General features: G+C 54.5%; 1 protein-coding gene across 1 annotated transcript; it reads left to right on the top strand.

The window, feature by feature from the left end:
• Positions 1-2,070: 2,070 nt before the first annotated feature.
• Positions 2,071-14,177, top strand: LOC147582707 (uncharacterized). Its single transcript, XM_086701962.1, has 4 exons — positions 2,071-6,161; positions 11,890-12,049; positions 12,797-12,962; positions 13,403-14,177. Exons 1-4 carry the CDS (start codon positions 6,071-6,073, stop codon positions 13,679-13,681), a joined length of 696 nt encoding a protein of 231 aa, XP_086558088.1. The 5' UTR covers positions 2,071-6,070; the 3' UTR covers positions 13,682-14,177.
• Positions 14,178-18,109: the final 3,932 nt, after the last annotated feature.

The following is an 18,109-nucleotide window of genomic DNA, read 5'->3' as shown; positions in this document are numbered from 1 at the left end:
AGAGGCGGGGGGGGGATGGGAGAGAAAGAACCTTAAGTAGGCTCCCTGCTCAGTGCAGAGCCCAACTCGGGGCTCAATCCCATGACCCTGGGATCATGACCTGAGCTGAAATCAAAGAACCAGACTCTCAACAGACTGAGCCACCCAGGCACCCCTCTAACCTTTATTTTACTTTTTTTAATGTTCATTTATTTATTATTTTGAGAGAGAGAGCGACAGACACAGTGAGAGAGAGAGAGAGAGAGAGAGAGAGAGAGAGAACAAGCAGGGGAGGGGCAAAGAAGGAGGGAGACAGAGGATCCAAAGCAGGCTCTGTGTGCTGTCAGTGCAGAGCCCAAGGTGGGGCTCAAACTCATGAACCATGAGATCATGACCTGAGCTGAAATCAAGAGCTAGACTCTCAAGCGACTGAGCCACCCAGGTGCCCCTCCAACCTTTACTTTAAAGCTGGGACTTTGGGACACCTGGTTGGCTCATTCAGTGGAGCGTGTGACTCTTGATCTCAGGACCGTGAGTTTGAGACCCACATTGGGTGCAGAAATTAAAAATAAACTAATCTCTGAAAAGCTGAGACTTTAATCCCTATTTTATGTGCGTCAGCTCACAACCACCCTGGAGAGTAAACACTGCTGTCGTCTTCGTTTTTCTGAGGGTAAACAGAGGCACAGAGAGGCAGGCCCTTCCCCAAGGTTCGCAGCTTGTAAGCGGGATTTGAACTCAGGCTGCCTGAATGAGGGGCTACACACACAACCACCGCGCATGCCTTCACCACGGAGGCTGGGTTGGTGAAGCCGGCCCTGCCCAGCAGCCACACGCCGAGGCTCCTGTCTGACGGTTAAGCTTCCTGCAAGAGGCTGGTCTCCAGTGTTCTTGGGAGAGTCTGCCTGCCATTTCACAGGATGAGAGTCTTCAAGCTCTGAAACCAGGGCCTGGGGACACCCAGTAGGTGAGCCCTGCTGTCCACAGCTTGCCTAGCAGCAGTGTGGCCCCACCAAGAGGCTCTGTTATGGTCTCATTTCATCTGCACCCCAGTTTCTCCATTCTTGCAGGAGAGGCTTAGAGGGGAGCCAAGACTCAGAGCGGGGAAGTAATTGTCCCAGCCACACAGCCAGGAGATGGTGAGGCTGGGATTCACAGTCAGGCAGTTGGATTCCAGAGCTGGGTGTTCAGGATTCAGGTGCCCTTGGTGACAAAGCAGTGGCTTTCCGGAGCCAGGGCAGGGGCACTGCAGCAGGGTCACGCCCCACCATGGCCCTGTTCTCCTCTGACTCGCCATGGCCCCTACCGATCCTCTACAGTCCCCCTCTGGACAGATACACTCTCCAGTTCCTTGCTAATGTCTCCGGGCCTCCCCTTCCCAGCCTTACACAGGCCAACAGTCAGTAGCATAAAAACAGGCGGATAGGTTGCTGCCACCAAGAAGCAGTTGCCATGGAGGCTTCTCGGCCACTCAGGGCTTTATCTCCAGCTCCCGGAGCAGGGTCTTGGCCATTTCCTCCTTCTGGGGCGCAGACTTTTTGTTCCGGGTGTTTTTTCTTCCCTTTGGTTCACCGGTTCCTGGAGGTGGACTTGTTTGTCCGTCTGTGTCCATCCACAGACCCTCATTGGACACCTGTCGTGGGCCTGGCCCCAGCTGGGCTGGCTTCCGTAGCAGCTGTGCTGGCCCTCACTTGCCCAGAGGGTAGGCAGGACTCCAGGATGCTTCCAGATCTCCCTGGAGTCAGGGGTGCATGACTGTATGGGCAGGATCTATTGCTTGACAGTAGGACAGGACGTGGGTTCAAATCCTACTTCAGTAAGTTAATAATAAAGACACAAATGACCCATGTTTTTTAAAAAAAAAAATTTTTTTTCAACGTTTATTTATTTTTGGGACAGAGAGAGACAGAGCATGAACGGGGGAGGGGCAGAGAGAGAGGGAGACACAGAATCGGAAACAGGCTCCAGGCTCTGAGCCATCAGCCCAGAGCCTGACGCGGGGCTCGAACTCACGGACCGCGAGACCGTGACCTGGCTGAAGTCGGACGCTTAACCGACTGCGCCACCCAGGCGCCCCATACCCATGTTTTTTTTTAATGAGCAAAGGATCTGAGTAGACATTTCTCCCAAGAAGATATGTAAAGAGCCAATAAGCACACGAAAGATGCTAAACACTATTAGCCATCAGGGAAATGCAAATCAAAACCACGTGGGATATCACATCATACCCACTAGGATGGCTCTAATCAAAAAGACAGATCATAACAAGTGTTGGCGAGGACATAGAGAAAATGTGACCTTCATGTACTGCTGGTGGGAATGTAAAGTGGTGCAGATGTTCTGGAAAACATCCTCAGAAGATGAAACATAGCATTATCCTATGCCCCAGCAATTCCACTCCTAGGTGGATCCCCCCAGGGACTTGAAAACACATGTCCACACACACAAATGACATAAATGTTCATAGAAGTATTACTCATAATACCCAGAAAAATAGAAATAACCTGAATGTCTTTCAACTGATGAATTGAGAAATATAACATGGGATGCTACTTAGCCATTAAAAGGAATAAAGTGCCGACCGCACGCTATAGCACGGGTGAACCTTGAAGGCATGTTAAGTAAAGGAAGCCAGACACAAGCACCACACATTGTGTGAATCCATTTATATGAAAGGTCCAGAACAGACACATCTGGAGAGACAAAAAGTGGTTGCTTATGGCTAGGAGCAGGGGTTTGGGGAAATGGGGAGTGACTGCTAATGAGTAGGGTTTTGTGGGGGAATGATGACAAACTTAGCAAATAGTGGTGTTGGATGCACAGCTCTGTGAATACACCAGAAACCGTTGAATTGGACTCTAAATGAGTGAATTGTGTGATATGTGAATTACATCAGCATAAAGCTGCTATAAAAAGTTAGGAAATACAGATAAGCAAAAGAAAAAAAATGGTAAGGTCATAATCCTATCATGTAGAGACAGCCCCTGTTACATTTTATTTATTTTTTTCCCCTGTTACATTTTATTTTATTTTATTTTATTATTATTCTATTCTATTCTAGTCCATTCCATTCCATTCCATTCCATTCCATTCCATCCTATCCTATCCTATCCTATTCTATTTTGAGAGAGAGAGAGAGAGAGAGAGAGAGATGAGAAAGAGAATCCCATTGTCAGTGTGGACCTAGGTGCGGGGCTCAATCTCATGACCATGATCAAGGCCTGAGCCAAAATCAAGAGTCGGACACTCAACCAACTGAGTCACCCAAGTGCCCCCTCCCCTGTTACATCTCAATGATACTCTCCCAAATTATATTGTTGCCCTACATGCTGCTTTTTCATTTGATAATACATGGAGAACATGTCGGTAAACCTACCTGGATGTAAAACCGAATCCTGTTTCAACCACTCCCTGGCTATGGGCCTTGGGTAAGCCAACCTCAGCTCTCAGACACTTGGTCTCTCCACCTGTAAGGTGGGGCAACCCAAGGACCCCCTCCAGAGGAAGCAGAGAGGACAGAAGGAAGGACATGGCACACGTAAGGCACGTGATACAGACACGGGGCCCAAGGGAAACACTCTGAAGGTGGAGGCCCTGTTCAGATTCCATCTGGGCCTAGCTGAGCACTTCCGCCAGGCCCAGCTCCTTTCTGTGCTGTTCTGTATGTTTCCGACACATCATGGTTTAAAACATTCATGGTTTAAAAGTAGGGAGGGTGGTCAGGCACTGACCCCGGAGGTGGTTATGACCCTCTGGAAAGAAACCACCCTTCCCAAGCATCTACTGTGTGCCTGGCGTAGGCTCATGTTGTCTCCTTACAATACCATCAACCCCATGTGACAGATGGGGAAACTGAGGCTCAGGGAGCTGCCGCCTGCCCTTTGCAAACAGTCGAGGGTGGAGCTAAGGTTCATTTCCAGGTTTGCCTCTTGAAAGTCAGTGTCCTTGCTGCTTTGCTGTCCTCCAAGGAAGGAACACCTCCGAAAAGCCTTGAATCCTGTCCAAATTGGGGATTGGGCTATTATTTCCCAGACCTGGAGAGGGAGCAGCCCAAGGAGGAAGTCACTGCTGCTAGATTTTGAACAAGAGATGTGTTCATGTGTGCCTACTTGCTCTGAGCCCTCTGCTGGGCTGTGGGGACACAGTAGGGGCTTGAATGTGGTGTCTGCTCAATGCACAGGCTGGCAGCGTGGCCGCCAGGGTGAGCCAGGGCCCCACCTCCCGGGTAGGGGTGAGGGGCACAGGCTCTGCAGCCAGACAGTCGGGCTTGGAACCCCACCTCCACTGGTGACGTGGGCAGTTACCCCACGGTCTGAACTTGATTTTCCTGTGACAGGTGGGTGTAAGCTCTGAATAAGTTAGAGTGCCTGGGGTCACTCAGCGTAGCTCCTGACATGGGATGAGCTTTGGTATCACTGGGGTGAGCCAGGCTGACAGAGGCAGGGAGCCCAGGAGGAAGGGCCCCTGAGGGGGCTTTTGCCCACGCTGGCGTTTTGTATGCTCCCCTCCAGACCCAGCGGATGGGTGGCCAGCCCATGTGAAGGCTTGGAGACAGTTGGCCACAGCTTCCCAACCCATTGGCTAGGAGAGAAGAGGAAGGGGACACCGCCACCAAGAAGTCTGCCCCCATCTCCCCAGACAGGCTGGGTACCCCCTGTCTGCCTGTCCCAGGCGGTTTCTCTGTACCCCTTCAACATGGACCCCAACCGGCCTGGCCTGGTCTCTGTACCCCTCCCCTGCTTCCTGTCCATCTTCCCTTCATCCCCCTCAGCACCAACTCTAGGACAGCCACCTACTGGGACCCAGGCTGCCTTTGTAGTCCTGTGGACCCTTTTGTGAAGCCCAGCCCTGCCTCTGAGCAGCTCGGTGACCTCAGTAAGAGACGCCCCCCCCCCCCCACCCCGAGCCTCCTTCCTTCCCTATGGTAGCAAGGTTAGCAGCTGGCTCCAGAGTCCGATTCCAACCCCCCACACTTACTGCTGTGGCCCCCTGGGAAAGTAACTCAGCCTCCCTAGCCTCAGTCTCCTCATCTGCACCTCCACAATTTGAGAATTCACTGAGAAAATTACATGTAAAAGCCTCAGAACAGTGGGTGGGACGTAGCAAATGTTCAAGATATTTTGGCCATGGTTACTATGATCCTGGCCTCTTAGGACTGTTGCAGTGCCCAAGTCCTGCCCCAGGGACCCCAGCTCCAAATGCCAGGTCTGCGGACCCACATACAGCCTGGTCTCTGTCCCTCCCACCACCAGCCCGTTAGACTGGGCACTCTGCTTTGTAGGCCCCCGCCTGCACCCTGCATGGACACGGTGTGTGCTGATGTCTGTTGAACAAACTAAACAAAAGACGAAATGCATAAAAAGAAGGTGGAGCGGGGAAAGTGCAGGGTCCACTCATTCGGTCACCGTTCATTCTTTTATTCAACTATTGCCTGCTGAGCACCTGCTATTGGAAGCACTGGGGATCCAGCAGCAAACACAACAGGGAAACCGCTGCCAGGGTAGAGGGGACACTCTCATAGGGGAGCCAGACCCCAAAGGAAATGAATAGTGACACAGAGAGAATGCTGGTTCGTGATAAATGCCGGAAGAACACGTCCAGCAGGGAGAGGGAGGAGGGTACTGGAGAGGTTGTTAGCTGAGACAGGGGAGCCAAGGAGGCCCTGTGGAGAAGGGGTATCTGAGCAAAGATTTAAGGGAGGTGGGGTTATTTGTTCATTCATTCATTCATTCATTCACTCGTTTGTTCATTTGTTCCTTCCTTCCTTCCTTCCTCTTCCTTCCTTCCTTCTTCCCTCCCTCCCTCCCTCCAGGCAGTCAGCCAGTGACACCAAACATCTCCTTGGGCCTGTTATGTGGCCTTAGCAGGCCTGGTGGGAGGAGTGGAAGCAGAATCTAGGGTGACCAGTCACGGGATCTGCCCGGGGCTGAGGTGTCCTCGAGACACAGGACTTTCAGTGCCAAACCGGAAAGTCCCGGACAAACCAGGACAAGTGGTCTCCCTCACAGAGATTGCCCTCGGTACCAGCGGGCCCAGGAAAGGTCAGCAAAGGCCTCCACTTGCTTCTCTGAGGATGTGACCCTTGCGAGGGATGGGGAAGGGAGAGGCCATGCGCCCTTGCCAGGTGAGCGAGGATGACAGAGGCCCCAAATCACCAGTGCCAGAGCCTGTCGGGGCTGCAGGTACGGGACAACACTGTCTTCCAGGGGTCAGCAGGCGATGGGGCGGGAAGGCATGACGGGGCCTTGGGGGTCTGTGCGGGGGCCGCGTTGACTGTGGGCAGCCGGCTTCCAAGCAGGTGGGTGCCTGTGTCTGCATTTTAGAAAAAGCCGTGCTTTGCTCTGCAAGTTTTCTCCCCGAGGCAGAGGAGAGAGAGAGAGAGAGAGAGAGAGAGAGCAATACCATGTCCTCGTTCCTCCTTTCCTTCATTCCAGCGAGCATTGAGCACCTTCCAAGCTCCCAGCTCTGGCCAAGATGTCTGCACTGGGTCAGCAAGACAGGGAATTTCAAAGCGAATAGTGGAGAGTCTAACTGAAGGGTAGAGGGGTGTTTGTTGCATTATTTTCTGTAGGTTTAGACATATTCAGAAAATGTTGTGGTGAAGAGTAAATAAAAATAAGTCCTCGGCCCCATATAGAGCATCTGGGGAGGGTATAGATGAGGCAGGGTCCTTCCCTCCAGCAGCCCAGGCTCTGATGCGGGGTCTGGGTCCATAAACCTGCCTTTCCACAGGGTGGGTGCTCTGTGTGTGTGAGGTCCTCAGAGGAAGGGCCCTGAGGCAGGCCTGGGAGGCCAGGGGGTGGGAGTGGGGCGGGGGAGGCGGGCAGCCGGGGTTCACAGGATGGAAAGGGAAAGGGAAGGGCACTCAGATGGAGGAAGAGCAGAGACAAAAGCTCAGAGACTGGAGGCACAGGGATGTTGAGGCAACAGGACGTTCTGTGTGGCTCAATGGAGGGTTCGAGAGAGACTGGAAAGGGAAGTTGTGGCCTCACGGACCTTGTCTCCTCGATTCCGCCTCTGAAAATAAAAGTGAGACTGGCCCACTGTTGCAAAATCAGAGAACACAGGAAATTATCTTAAAAAAGGAAATACAACCCCTAGGTTAGCCCACCACCAGAGGTAACCATTGTGAAGTATTTGACGCATTTCCTAATATCTTTATATATACATGTATCTATACATACTTATAACCTAGAATAATAAGTTAGTTTGTATCATGCTGTCTTTGGGTTTTTTTGAAGATTAAAAATTTTATTTTTATTTTTTTAATTTGAGAGAGCGAGAGCGCGCACGCGCGCAGGTGGGGGAGGGGCAGAGGGAGAGAGGGAATCCCAAGCAGGCTCCAGGCTCAGCACGGCAAACCTGATGCGGGGCTCAATCCCACGCCCCCTGAGCTCATGACCCGAGTGGAAACCAAGAGCCAGACACTCAGCCGACTGAGCTACCCGGGGGCCCCTTAAAGATTTTAAGTAACCTCCATACCCAACCTGGGGTTCAGACTCACAACCCGGAGATCGAGAGTGGCACGGTGTACAAAATTCAGGAGCCCCTGCATTTTGCTGCTTTTTACTTAACGTTGCGCCAGATGCATTTTTCTAGTGCCGTTAAATAACCTCTGCTAACCTGATTTCTAAGCCATTCGGATGACTCCAGCCAGTGGTGGATTCTTGGCTAAAGTGGTGATTTTTCATGGCTGGGCACTGTTTGCACTTGTCTGCTGTAACAAAGAACACCGTGATAAACAGCCTCCATACATACATAATTCCATGTCCACATCGCTGATTTTTTTTTTTTCCTGGTCAGTTCCTAGACATGAGATTCTTGGAAACCCTGCTCAGCGCGGAGCTGGCTGGGTAACCAGGAGAGGGGGTAGGGTTCCCAAGGCCACCCGGTCCCACCTGAGGACAGCCTGGGCCTCAGCTGTAGGGAACAACTTGCACTTTCTAAGTGCCTCTGGTCTCACCTACCTCCAGACCGGTTTGTCTGGGTGTTACAACGCCCCTCCCCGAGCTCTCTCTTTTCCCCCTTCTCTCTGTCTTACTGACTCTTCCTCATCTTTCCAGACGCTGGCATAAGCTTTCCCAGGGCCCCCAGGCTGGGAGCTCCCCACCGCCACTCCCTCTGCCGCTGTGTGCCTGGGCCATCTCCACCGGAGTGCTTTCTTGCGGGGTCACAAGTGCTGTTTCTTTGTCTGGTTTTCCTTGTCCCCTGAGGACAAGGCCCAGGCTAGATTCATCTCTGAATTTCCAGAACCAGGGGTTGAGCTGGCTCATTTCAGTTTCAGTAAATGTTTGTTGAGCAAAGGAATGGAGAGTTGGACAAATGAATTGAACAAATGAAACAAAGTCCATGGAGGAGGCTGGGGCTCAGACATTGGACTTCAGACGAGCATCCAGTGCAGGGGGACAGAGTGGGGTGCAGAGCAGGGCCCCTGAGCCAAGAGCAAGGAGCAGGGAAGGGCATACTCTTGAGAAAGGAAGCAGGGGCCTGGGCAGTGCAGGGCAGCAAAGGAGGGAGTGAACTAGGGACTGACCTTGGGAGTCAGAGGCAGGGGGGCACGAATGGAGGGTAATGTGGACAAGAACATTCCAGAAGAGGGAAGAGTTTCATGGGCTCTGGAGCCTCCACGTGGATTCAAATCCTGACCTTGATGTGTACAAGCTGTGTGATTCTGAGTCAGTGACTTTGCTTCTCTGTGCCTCAGTTTTTCCACCTATAAAATGTGAATAACAAATGTTAGTACTTCATTCATTCATTCATTCATTCATTCATTCATTCATTTGCTTTCTCACTTAACAGACACTTGTTGAGTGTCTGTTCTGGGCCCAGGATCAGAGGCTGAGATGGAACTGACCATCACGGTCACACACGCGAGCAAGCCCTGTAGCCGAGATGGAACCCAGGTTTGGAGACCACAGGTTCTGTTCGTGATTCCCTGCAGTCTCCCTCCCAGGCTGTGGTGAGACCAGAGGAGGTGCAGTTACACACGGAGGAAACACTTACTAAGCAGGAGATGCTGCCAGTCCTCCTGAGGTGTTGTCATCATCAGGTAGCCTGTGCTGACCGAGCACAAGGTCTTGGAGAATGTCCCTACCCCCTCTGAGCCTCGGTTTCCTTTAGGGCGAACAACCATCTTGGTTTGCCTAGGAATGAGGATTTCCCCAGGATGCGGTGCTTTCCCTGCTAAAACTAGGACAGTCCCAGGCAAACGGGGATGGTCGGTCACCCTAGTTCCCTCACCTGGGACATGGGGAACCGCCCGCCTCCCAGGGCTGTTGTGCACAACAGAAGTAAGCACAGGGGAAAGGCAGAAAACCATGGGAGTAGAATTCTAGATCGATTACATGAATATTAAAGACTTCCATGTGCCATGGAAATCCAGTCATGAAAAAGAATGAGCCAGCTCGCATGTACCGCAATGGAAGAAGCTCTAAGATACATATTTTTAGTGAAAAGGGCAAGGTACAGAACGTTTTGTGTGGAGACCTTCCACTAGTATCAGAGGAGGGGTGTGAATAGACACACACATGTTCATGTGCGTGGATTCTCTGGGGAGGGAGCTGGGTGGCTGGGGAGAGAAGGTGAGGAAAAGATCAGCTTTTCACTATATATCCTTTTGTGTTGTTGGAAGGCTTTTAACCTTTTGTTGTCCTCATCAGGTTGAAAAACCTCCTCAACTTCTGTCTGTCCAAAACAAACAAACAAACAAACAAACCCAAAATTAAAATAAAAAAGAACGATTCTAAACGATTGTTGGAAGGCCAAAGATACACAGCAGGAAAAGCGTTTAGCTCAGGGTCCAGCACCCAGGATGTACATGAATGGCCTTCTCTCAGCTCCCACCCATGGCCTCGTTGGCTGCGGGTCTGTGTAAGCAAGGGGCACAGTGTTCATCCGGCTCAGGTGCAAGCAGAGTCTGGGAACACACAGTCTGGGAACCACAGGCCTGGGGCTCACGGGACCCTCACCCGCTTCTGTGCCTACATGTTCCGAGGTGGCCATCTGCCAGGTTCCAGGGCTCTCCCTGCATCTTGGGGTGGCAGTGAGCCCATCTTGCAGGGTAAGTGCTCAGCGTTCACATACTTCCAGACTTCCCAGACTAGGAAACCTGCATGTGCTGCTGCTGCCACCAAAGCCAGTTCTCTCTGCCTCTGGCCTTGGGGAGAAAGAGCCACAGCTGGTGTAGGAAGGAGCTCCAGGCTCAGCCTGAGACTACCCAGCGGGCCTGACCCCCACAGAGCAGCCTCCCGTGAGATCCCGGCCCAGCCCTGCCTTGAGATGCCAGACACGTGGCCAGGCTCTTTTCTTTTTTAATTTTTAGCGTTATGCACATATTTCAGGGAAACGTTCTCCTTGCAATATCTCAAGCATTAACAAAATGTAGCAGACAAAAACCGGAGTAATTCCCCTGAATTTCCTGAGCCTCATTCCCCTCAAACATTACTGCCTGTTAGTGGGTATGCCCTTGAACGTTTTGCTATCCTGTGTATATGTCTGTATCTTTCCCTCTGTATGTACATTTCCATCTGCGGGTGTGACTATACCTTCGTCTATATCTGCATCAACTGTATCTATAACTATGGATGTAGAGGTGTGTGTGCTTCTCACATAAGTGGTAACGTTCTGCATGTTCTGTTCTGCAAGGTGCCTCATTTTTCACTGAATGTCATATGGGCGTTGTTCTGGGTCCGCAGACATACAACCACCTGCTTTTTAACAGCTTAGCACTATTCCACCATGTGAGCTGGCCCGTCGTTTCTTGTCCAGTCCCCTATTGAACATTTAAATGATTTCTATTGTTTTGCTTCCACAAACGGCCCTGGGCAGGCCTCACTGTGCACGGAGCAATTTCTCTGGGATAGGTACCTGGCTAACCTCCCAGCACTACTGAAGACACTGGGTACCCCATCTGTGACGAGTACTAAAAAATCGCAGCCCGGGGAAGCCAGAGAGCAAAGCCACACTCCCACACAGGGCATAGACCGCCTGCTTCTGTGCACATCACTGGCACTCAGCTGCCCAGTGTATCACATTTTTGTATCAGACCATCTCTCCCCAGCATGATCCTTACTTCCCAAGCCTCCAATCACTCTATTGGGATGGCTTTGAAACCTGGATTACAGGGAACTTTCCAGCCATCTTGGTTTGTCCTGCTAGTGAGTGACCTCCTGCCTGGGGTGATTTCAGAGAAAACGGAGGAATCTCCCAGCCTCCAAATTTCTCCCATATCTAAAGGAAGAGGAAGTTTGGTGAAGTCCCTGCCCCTTTTGGGAGCTCTTTTTCCTAAGGCTTCCGCCACACGGGCAGTGTGGAACAAAGAAGGGCAGGCTTGGGAGGTGGAAAGCATAGCAGGAACCCAAAGAGATAGAACCGTAATAATGGCCTATTCCTTACAAAGTACCTGCAGTGCCCCTGACCCCACACCAAGCCTGAGGCACTCCCTGCACTGGGTGCTGTAATTGCCCCCACCTTGTAAGTGAGGGAGCCGTGGCTCAGAGGGAGGGGAAGCAGGATCTGAACTCAGGCCTATACAGCCTCAAAGCCCAGGTCCTGTAATGGCAAGGAGCTAAAAATGTGTGCCAGAAGGTAGTGCTGACTCCCCGGGGAGCCCAAGATACACGAAGGCTGGAGAAGCGTGTGTGTGTCTTGGTGAGGAAAGGGATCGAGAGACGAGTGGGATTTGGGGAGCAAGGGAAGCACCTTCCGGGGTCGGCGGAACAGCCTGAACAAAAGCCCGAGGTTGGGGTGAACCTGGCATGTTGATGGGAGAAGGGTCTGGTCTGGGTCTGGGTGTGAGACGCAAAGCTGGAAGCGGCGGAGGGGGGCGGGGAGGGGCCCTGCACTGCCTGCCGTGAATGCCAGGCAGGGAGCTGGCTTGCAGCTAATCACCACCGCCGTTATTATCTACAGTCAGTGACATGAACACAGCTGCCATCACCCCGGCCTTCCACACGTGTCAGCGCACCCTTCCAACAACTTCAGGACATGGCCGCCACGACGTCCGTTTTGCAGACGAGGAACTGACAATGGAGCACCAAGGGGGCCGGATCACGGCTGCTGACCCACCCCGGTATGCCCTGTGCCCAGCCCTGGGACTGCCCTCCAGGACGAGAGGGACAGAGGGAGGAGGAAGGCAGACGGAGGGATGAGGGCGTGGGGCGCCCCGCCGCGCACCGTCACGGCCCCTTGCACCCTCTGGGTTTCTGAAGATGGCGGGTGCTGGCTGTGGTGTGGCCTTCCTCAGCCCTCCTGACCCGAGCCGCTTTACCCCAGTGACCTGCGACTCCCAGGGCCGCTATTAGCCGCGAGCTTGGCCCGGAACCCTTCCTTCTGAATTTACACCCACAGTTCTTTGTCTCACATTCCAAACGCAAGCACTGTTGGATGGCTGCACCCCACAGAGCTCTGGGAATACATGGGACTTACCCACCCGGCTCCAGCCACTCCATGATCTGGGAAACAGCAGGCTCTTTGGGTCTGGTTCTGGCCAGAGCCTCAGTTTCCCCGTGTGTAAGACAGAAGTGGTCACTGTCAGACTGGATAATTGCTATGGGTATTTATGCTTGTCTTGGGCCCCTGCTCCTCTGGCTTCTGGTCTCAGAAGACATGTTGGCACAGGGAGTGGAGTGTGGCCCCACCTCAGACCCTTGCTAGCCTCTGTCTCAGGAGGACAGAGCCGCCCTGGACCGGGGGTCAGCCATGAGTTCAAGCTCTGCTCCTGACACTTTCTAGCTGCAGCCTGAGTGAGCGTGTCTGGTACCCACCACTTATCGGGCACCTGACATCACAATCCCTCCCTCTTTCCCTGCCTGGGCAGGTCAGGTCGCCTCTCCGGGCCTCAGTCTCTGGACGCCTGCGATGGCTGTTCCTCCTGCCCAGCCCAGCACCAGGGCTGTTCGAATGAAGCCAGTGTAAGATGCTGGATGGGGAAGAGCTTTGCGGATGGAAAACTTGGCCCATTGGGAAGATTTATTGCCGTGACTGTAAGTGTGAGGGTCAAAGGCCATCGGGGCTGGACGGCCCCTGCCCAGAAGGCTGTGCTGGAGCCCAGGCCGCTTTCCCTCCATCTGTGGTGAAGGAGCAGATGACCTTCTCCCCGGGGCCCCAACGTGTGGTGACATGCCAGGGCTGGGCTCCCTTTTGACCAACATTTTGCCTCTTATTTTGGAATGCCCACCTCCCCTGCGGGGCCCTGGTCAGCACCTAGATGACCCAAGTCTGGGGGGCGGGATACACAGGCAGCCCACACCCCTGGGCAAACAGAGACGCAGACCAAGCCCTTGCTCCCTCTCAGCCCCCAAGTCCCGTCTGGTCTTCCTGTTCTCCTCGAACCCATTATTCCTGGGGGTCCTGGCCTTACCGGTGGCCCGTGCCAGCTTCCCCACCGCCCTCATGGCCCCTCCGTTTCCTCTCTTGCCACCAGAGACCTTTGGAAATCAAGGATTCCGGCAGATCTCTCCTGCCGAGTGCCCTCTGCCAAGTGTCCCGGCCTGTGCAGAGCCCCAAGGGGCAACAGGGGCCAAAGGAGAGGAAGAGTGTCCCCGTGTTCTGTAGCCTGCTGACCCCTGGCCTGCTAGAGTGGCCTCCCGCTGCTCCTGGGCCCTGCATGCTGACCGAGGTGCGCCCCCCACTCCTGCCCACAAGAGGCTGTGCCTGCCCCCTCTCCCCTCTGCCCGGACCCCACCCCTTCCCTCAAACCTGACATCGCCTCATGGGCATCAAGGCTCCCTCCGGGCCCTCTTCCCATCCTGCCTCCGGTGTGTGAGGGAGCCTGTCTGTGTCCCCTTGACAGTGTGTGCTCTGTAAGCCATGGCTGCAAGTCTCTCTGAGGGGTCCATGAGCCCCGGGGGAAAGGCACACCTGCTTCGCGGCTGGGGCTCTGAGCCCAGCACTGCCCTGGCTCCTGAAATACTCGTCTGATACCCAAACCCATGGACGTCACTCGCCGGCCTGAGCATGGTCACCCCAGGCAGTCGGGAGTGTGTGTGACCTCAGGCTCAGCCAGGCGCAGCTATATTTAGACACCGGGGCCAGGGCGAGCTTCTGGGCCAGAGAAGGCTGCGGAGCCCACGGTGGGGCCCCAGGGGGACCTCCTCATCTAGGGGGACGGTCCCGTGTAAGAGGCCGTAGCCCAGACCAGGCGCTGTTGGCTCCCACTGCCCCCAAAAAAGGCCAAGGAAAGATTCTGTTTGAACAAAGGAGGCTCTCTGGCTGGTTTTGTGTGTGGTGTGTGTTTATAGTTAGAAAAAACAAGTTCCGGGCTGGTCGGTCAGCTCCAAGGGTGGGCCAGGGGTGGGGGGCAGGGGCGAAAGCAGGGGTCTCCAGGGCAGCCCTGCGGGCCCCTGCCAGAGCTGGGTAGCCGTCTGCCCACCGGGCTGCCTGCGCGGCGTTCCTCCCCCCGCATACCTCCGGCGCCGGGCCAGGCCAGGGTGCGGCCACCCGGCGGGCGAGGAGGGGCTGGCCTGGCCCCGGCTGCTCGCTCCCCTGCTCTCCCGGGCGGGCAGGAGGCAGGATGGATGTTCGCAATAATTACCCAGCTGCAGCTTCCCCAGAGCGGCCGCCATAGCAACGGTGCCGGGCGCCCCAGCCGAGCCGGCGGCCGAGTGGCAGGAGGGGGTGTGGGCGCTCTGGGCAGGTCGGGGAGGGGGTCGCCCGAGCCCCAGGCGCAGCCCCACTGGCTGCCTTTGTTGGCTCCCTCTCCCAGCCTGCCCCTCCCCCAGAGGCCAGGGGGAGGGGGCTCTGTCTGGGCACAGGGAGGTTGGCACGGCCCAGGGGAGGCTCCAGCGACGCCCCGTTCCCGCTGCCAGGACCCGTGGGGGCAAGGGAAGCAGGTGTCAGGACTGGGGGTGCTTGGGGTCCCTGTGGCTCAGGGCTCCACTCGGAGCAGGTCGGCTGCCCGCTGCTCACCCAGGACCCTTGGGTGTAATCACCCCCAATGTCATCTCCCCTCTCCAGAGGGGAGCGCGCAGTCACTGAGGGCTCTCCAGGAAGGGTGTTTATGACTCTACTCCCGCTGCCTTGGCAGGGTCCTGCTGGAGCCAGGCATAGAGCTGTTGTGGGCAGGGCTGGCTTTGTGTGTGGGGTTGCCTGTGGGGGAGGCCTTGGGCCCAGAGGCAGTGCTTCAGGACCCCCAGAATCCTGCCCTGATGGCGTCCAGGCCCCTCCACTCGGTAGTAAAGGCCCCGTAGGCCTCCCTCCTGAGAATGCTTGATCTGATGAAGGGGATACATTTACCTCCATTTTACAGATGGGGAAGCTGAGGCCAGAGAGGTTATGTGGCCTGTCTGAGGTCACACCGCTGAAAATAGAGAGTGTCCAGCCAGTTCCGGCTTGTCACGGCCCTGCCATCGCTGTGGTATTTGTTGTGGCTATTCCCCAGTCATCTGTCATCTGGCAGTGTAGCCCAGTAGTTGGTAAGGGCGCAGACTCTTTGGTCTGGGCTGGGAAAGGGAAGGGGGGGGGGGGAATGCGAGTCAACCTCACCCAGCCTCAGTTTTCCCCTCGGTCCAGTGGGGGATATAATGAACCTTCCCTTATGGGATTGTTGCACGGATTAAAGAAAACAGTGCATGGAAACAGCAGCGCCTGGCACGTGGGAAGTGTTAGCTGTTGTTATTGTTGGAATTATGATTATTTTTATTATTGTTACAACACGAGGAGGTGGACCTACGCTCTCACCAAAGCCCCTTTTGGCTCTGGCCTCCCAGGGCTCTCCAGGCGGCTTTCTGAAGGCGAGGCCTCTCCAGCAGGCACCAGAGAGGCTAAGCAGGCTCGGAAGTGGGGAGTTCACAGCCTAGTGAGGAGCGGGTGCTAATTGCCTAATCCCGCAAGTGTGTCTGGGGTGTGGGCTGTGAGTGTGAGGAAGGAGACAGATGTGGGGCTGAGATGGGGTGTGCCAAGCAAGGGCTGAGACCCCATTTAAGCAGAGTGAGCCGGAAGGGCCTCTCCAGGGGGCCAGCCTGGAAAGGTCAGGAAGAGGACATTCTAGAACATGGCCTTCCTTGAGGAACCGAAGGGGTGCCAGGGTTCTGGAGCAGAGAGGGACAGGAAGACTGAGGTCAGTGAGGTCTCACAGGGTTGGATCTCCAGGGCTTTGTGGGCCACAGAGGAGAGTTTTGGGATATGATTCTAGAAGCTGTAGAAAGTCAGCAAGTGGTTTTAGTCAGAGAAGGAGGTCAATATATATTTGTTAAATGAATGAATGAATGAATGAGTGAATGCATGATTGAATGAATGGAAGTTTTGTTTTGCAGTGGCCAACCACAGAAACCCTCTCCCTTCACCTCTCCCCCTCCCCATCACCCCAGTCCTTCCTTGATGGTTTGGTCCAGTCATTTGTCAGCCGCTGCCCTGGGAGCCCACAGTCATATGGTGGAGGATCAACAAGTAAATGGAAAAATTCCAGGTCAGCTGTTTGGCCAATATGGAGGAGTGTCCTAAGAAAGGAGAGATGACACTGGTCAGGGCACTTTCTGAGATGGGTGTTGAAGGAATAGGAGTTCACCGTGTTGCCGAGGCAGAGAACACAGCACCTGCACAGGTTCAAAAACAGGAAACAGCACAGCACAGTGGGAGAATATTTTAGTGGTTTCGTGGGACCAGTGGTAATTAAGGACAGCTACCTTTATGGAGCCCTGACTGTATGTCTGGCCCAGGGCTACAAGGCATGAGCTCTTTGGAATCACACAATTTAAACCCTGCTCTCTTTGTGGCAGCGGCCGATTTCACCTTTCAGAATGAAGAATCAAGGTTCAGATAAGTCAAGTAACTTGCTCAAGGTCACACAGCAAACCCAGAGTCCGTTCCCTCCAACACTCAGGGGTGGGGTTGGACTGATGATTCTAACTGGGCCATAAAAGGCCCTGAAGGCCAGGCTAATGTCAGGATCCAGTTCTGGGGCTTCTGGGGAGTCATGGTGAGGCTTTGAGGTGGGGAGAGAGAGGGTCGGAGCTGCGTGTGAGAAGAAAGACTCTGTGGCCTCTGTGGAGGGTGGGTAGAGCCACCAAGACCAGCCGAGAGGCTGCTACAGTGGTGCAAGTGAGGGCTGGTGGGGTCTTGATCCACAGGGGCCCCGGGGCAGGACAAGGGGAGGCCTTTGAGGGAGGCCGAAGGGCAGAGGTGGGGCCGGGTGAGCAGAGAGAGGCCTCTGGCATGGAGGCCTGGCTCATGGCTAGAGTTCAAGTCTAATGAGCCTGACAGGAAGTTGGTGCTCTTTCCTCCCCTCTGGCCGGTTATTATTTCACTGATATGTACAAGAGTTGGCCTTTTCTCCCTTGTGAGATTACAGGCGGCTTTTTTCTTTAAAGGTGGCTGGGACAAGGCATTTCTTAACCCACAGTGATGCTGGCTGATGGTGGCATTTCAGGCACAGGGCCACTACTGTGGGTTTTCCCCAGAGTCTCCAAGGCCCCTAACAAGCCAAGAGCACAAGGCACCATTCTTGGTGGCAGTGACCCCTGAGTGTGCAAGTGGGAGCCAGCATTTGGGAGGGGGTCTGGGCAGGGGTCAGACTGCCCTGGGTCCATTCCAGACGTTGCTACAGCTACAGAAACTGGAGACGCTTCTGGAAGCCCAACAGCAGCATTCCTGACCTCCCTCTTTGGGCTTCCCGAGGCCGGGCCAGTGAACTGAAGCCCTTGGCCCGCCTGCCCGCTGCTCTGGGAATATTGTAGCTGGTGGGCCAAGCAGGCGGTGGCTCGAGCTGCAGGTGCTATATGTCACCTGAGCCCAGGTCCCGGCTGCTCCACGGGGAGGAGGGAGCATGTTCCCATAAAGCCTACTGGCTGGCTCGCTTCCTCTTCCTCGTAACTCAGAGAAGCATGGCCCGGGCCTTCCCCAGCCCAGAACCTGGGATGAAGGTGTGGCTTTGTCAACCCCCTGCCCACACCTCAAGTCCCTTCTGGGTGTCTGAGGCCAGTGGGGAATTGGGACTTGGTGGAAAGTGCTGGTCTGGAATCCAATAGTCCGAGGTTGAAATCCTGGCTTGGCTTTTTAACACCTAGGTGTCCTTAGACAAACCGCCCTCTTCGCTGAGCCTCAGTTTCCACACCTGTAAAGGGGGGGGGGGGTTCGTATAAGATGGAATGAGCTGATGGCTCCCGCACAGAGCAGACAGGAAGTGTGAGCCCCT

Source organism: Puma concolor, chromosome A3 (genome assembly GCF_028749965.1).
Source record: "Puma concolor isolate L17-30 chromosome A3, mPumCon1.1.hap2, whole genome shotgun sequence".
Classification (NCBI taxonomy): domain Eukaryota; kingdom Metazoa; phylum Chordata; class Mammalia; order Carnivora; family Felidae; genus Puma; species Puma concolor.
The sequence above is the reverse complement of the archived record's forward strand: the minus strand, read 5'-3'. Positions and strand labels throughout refer to the sequence as shown.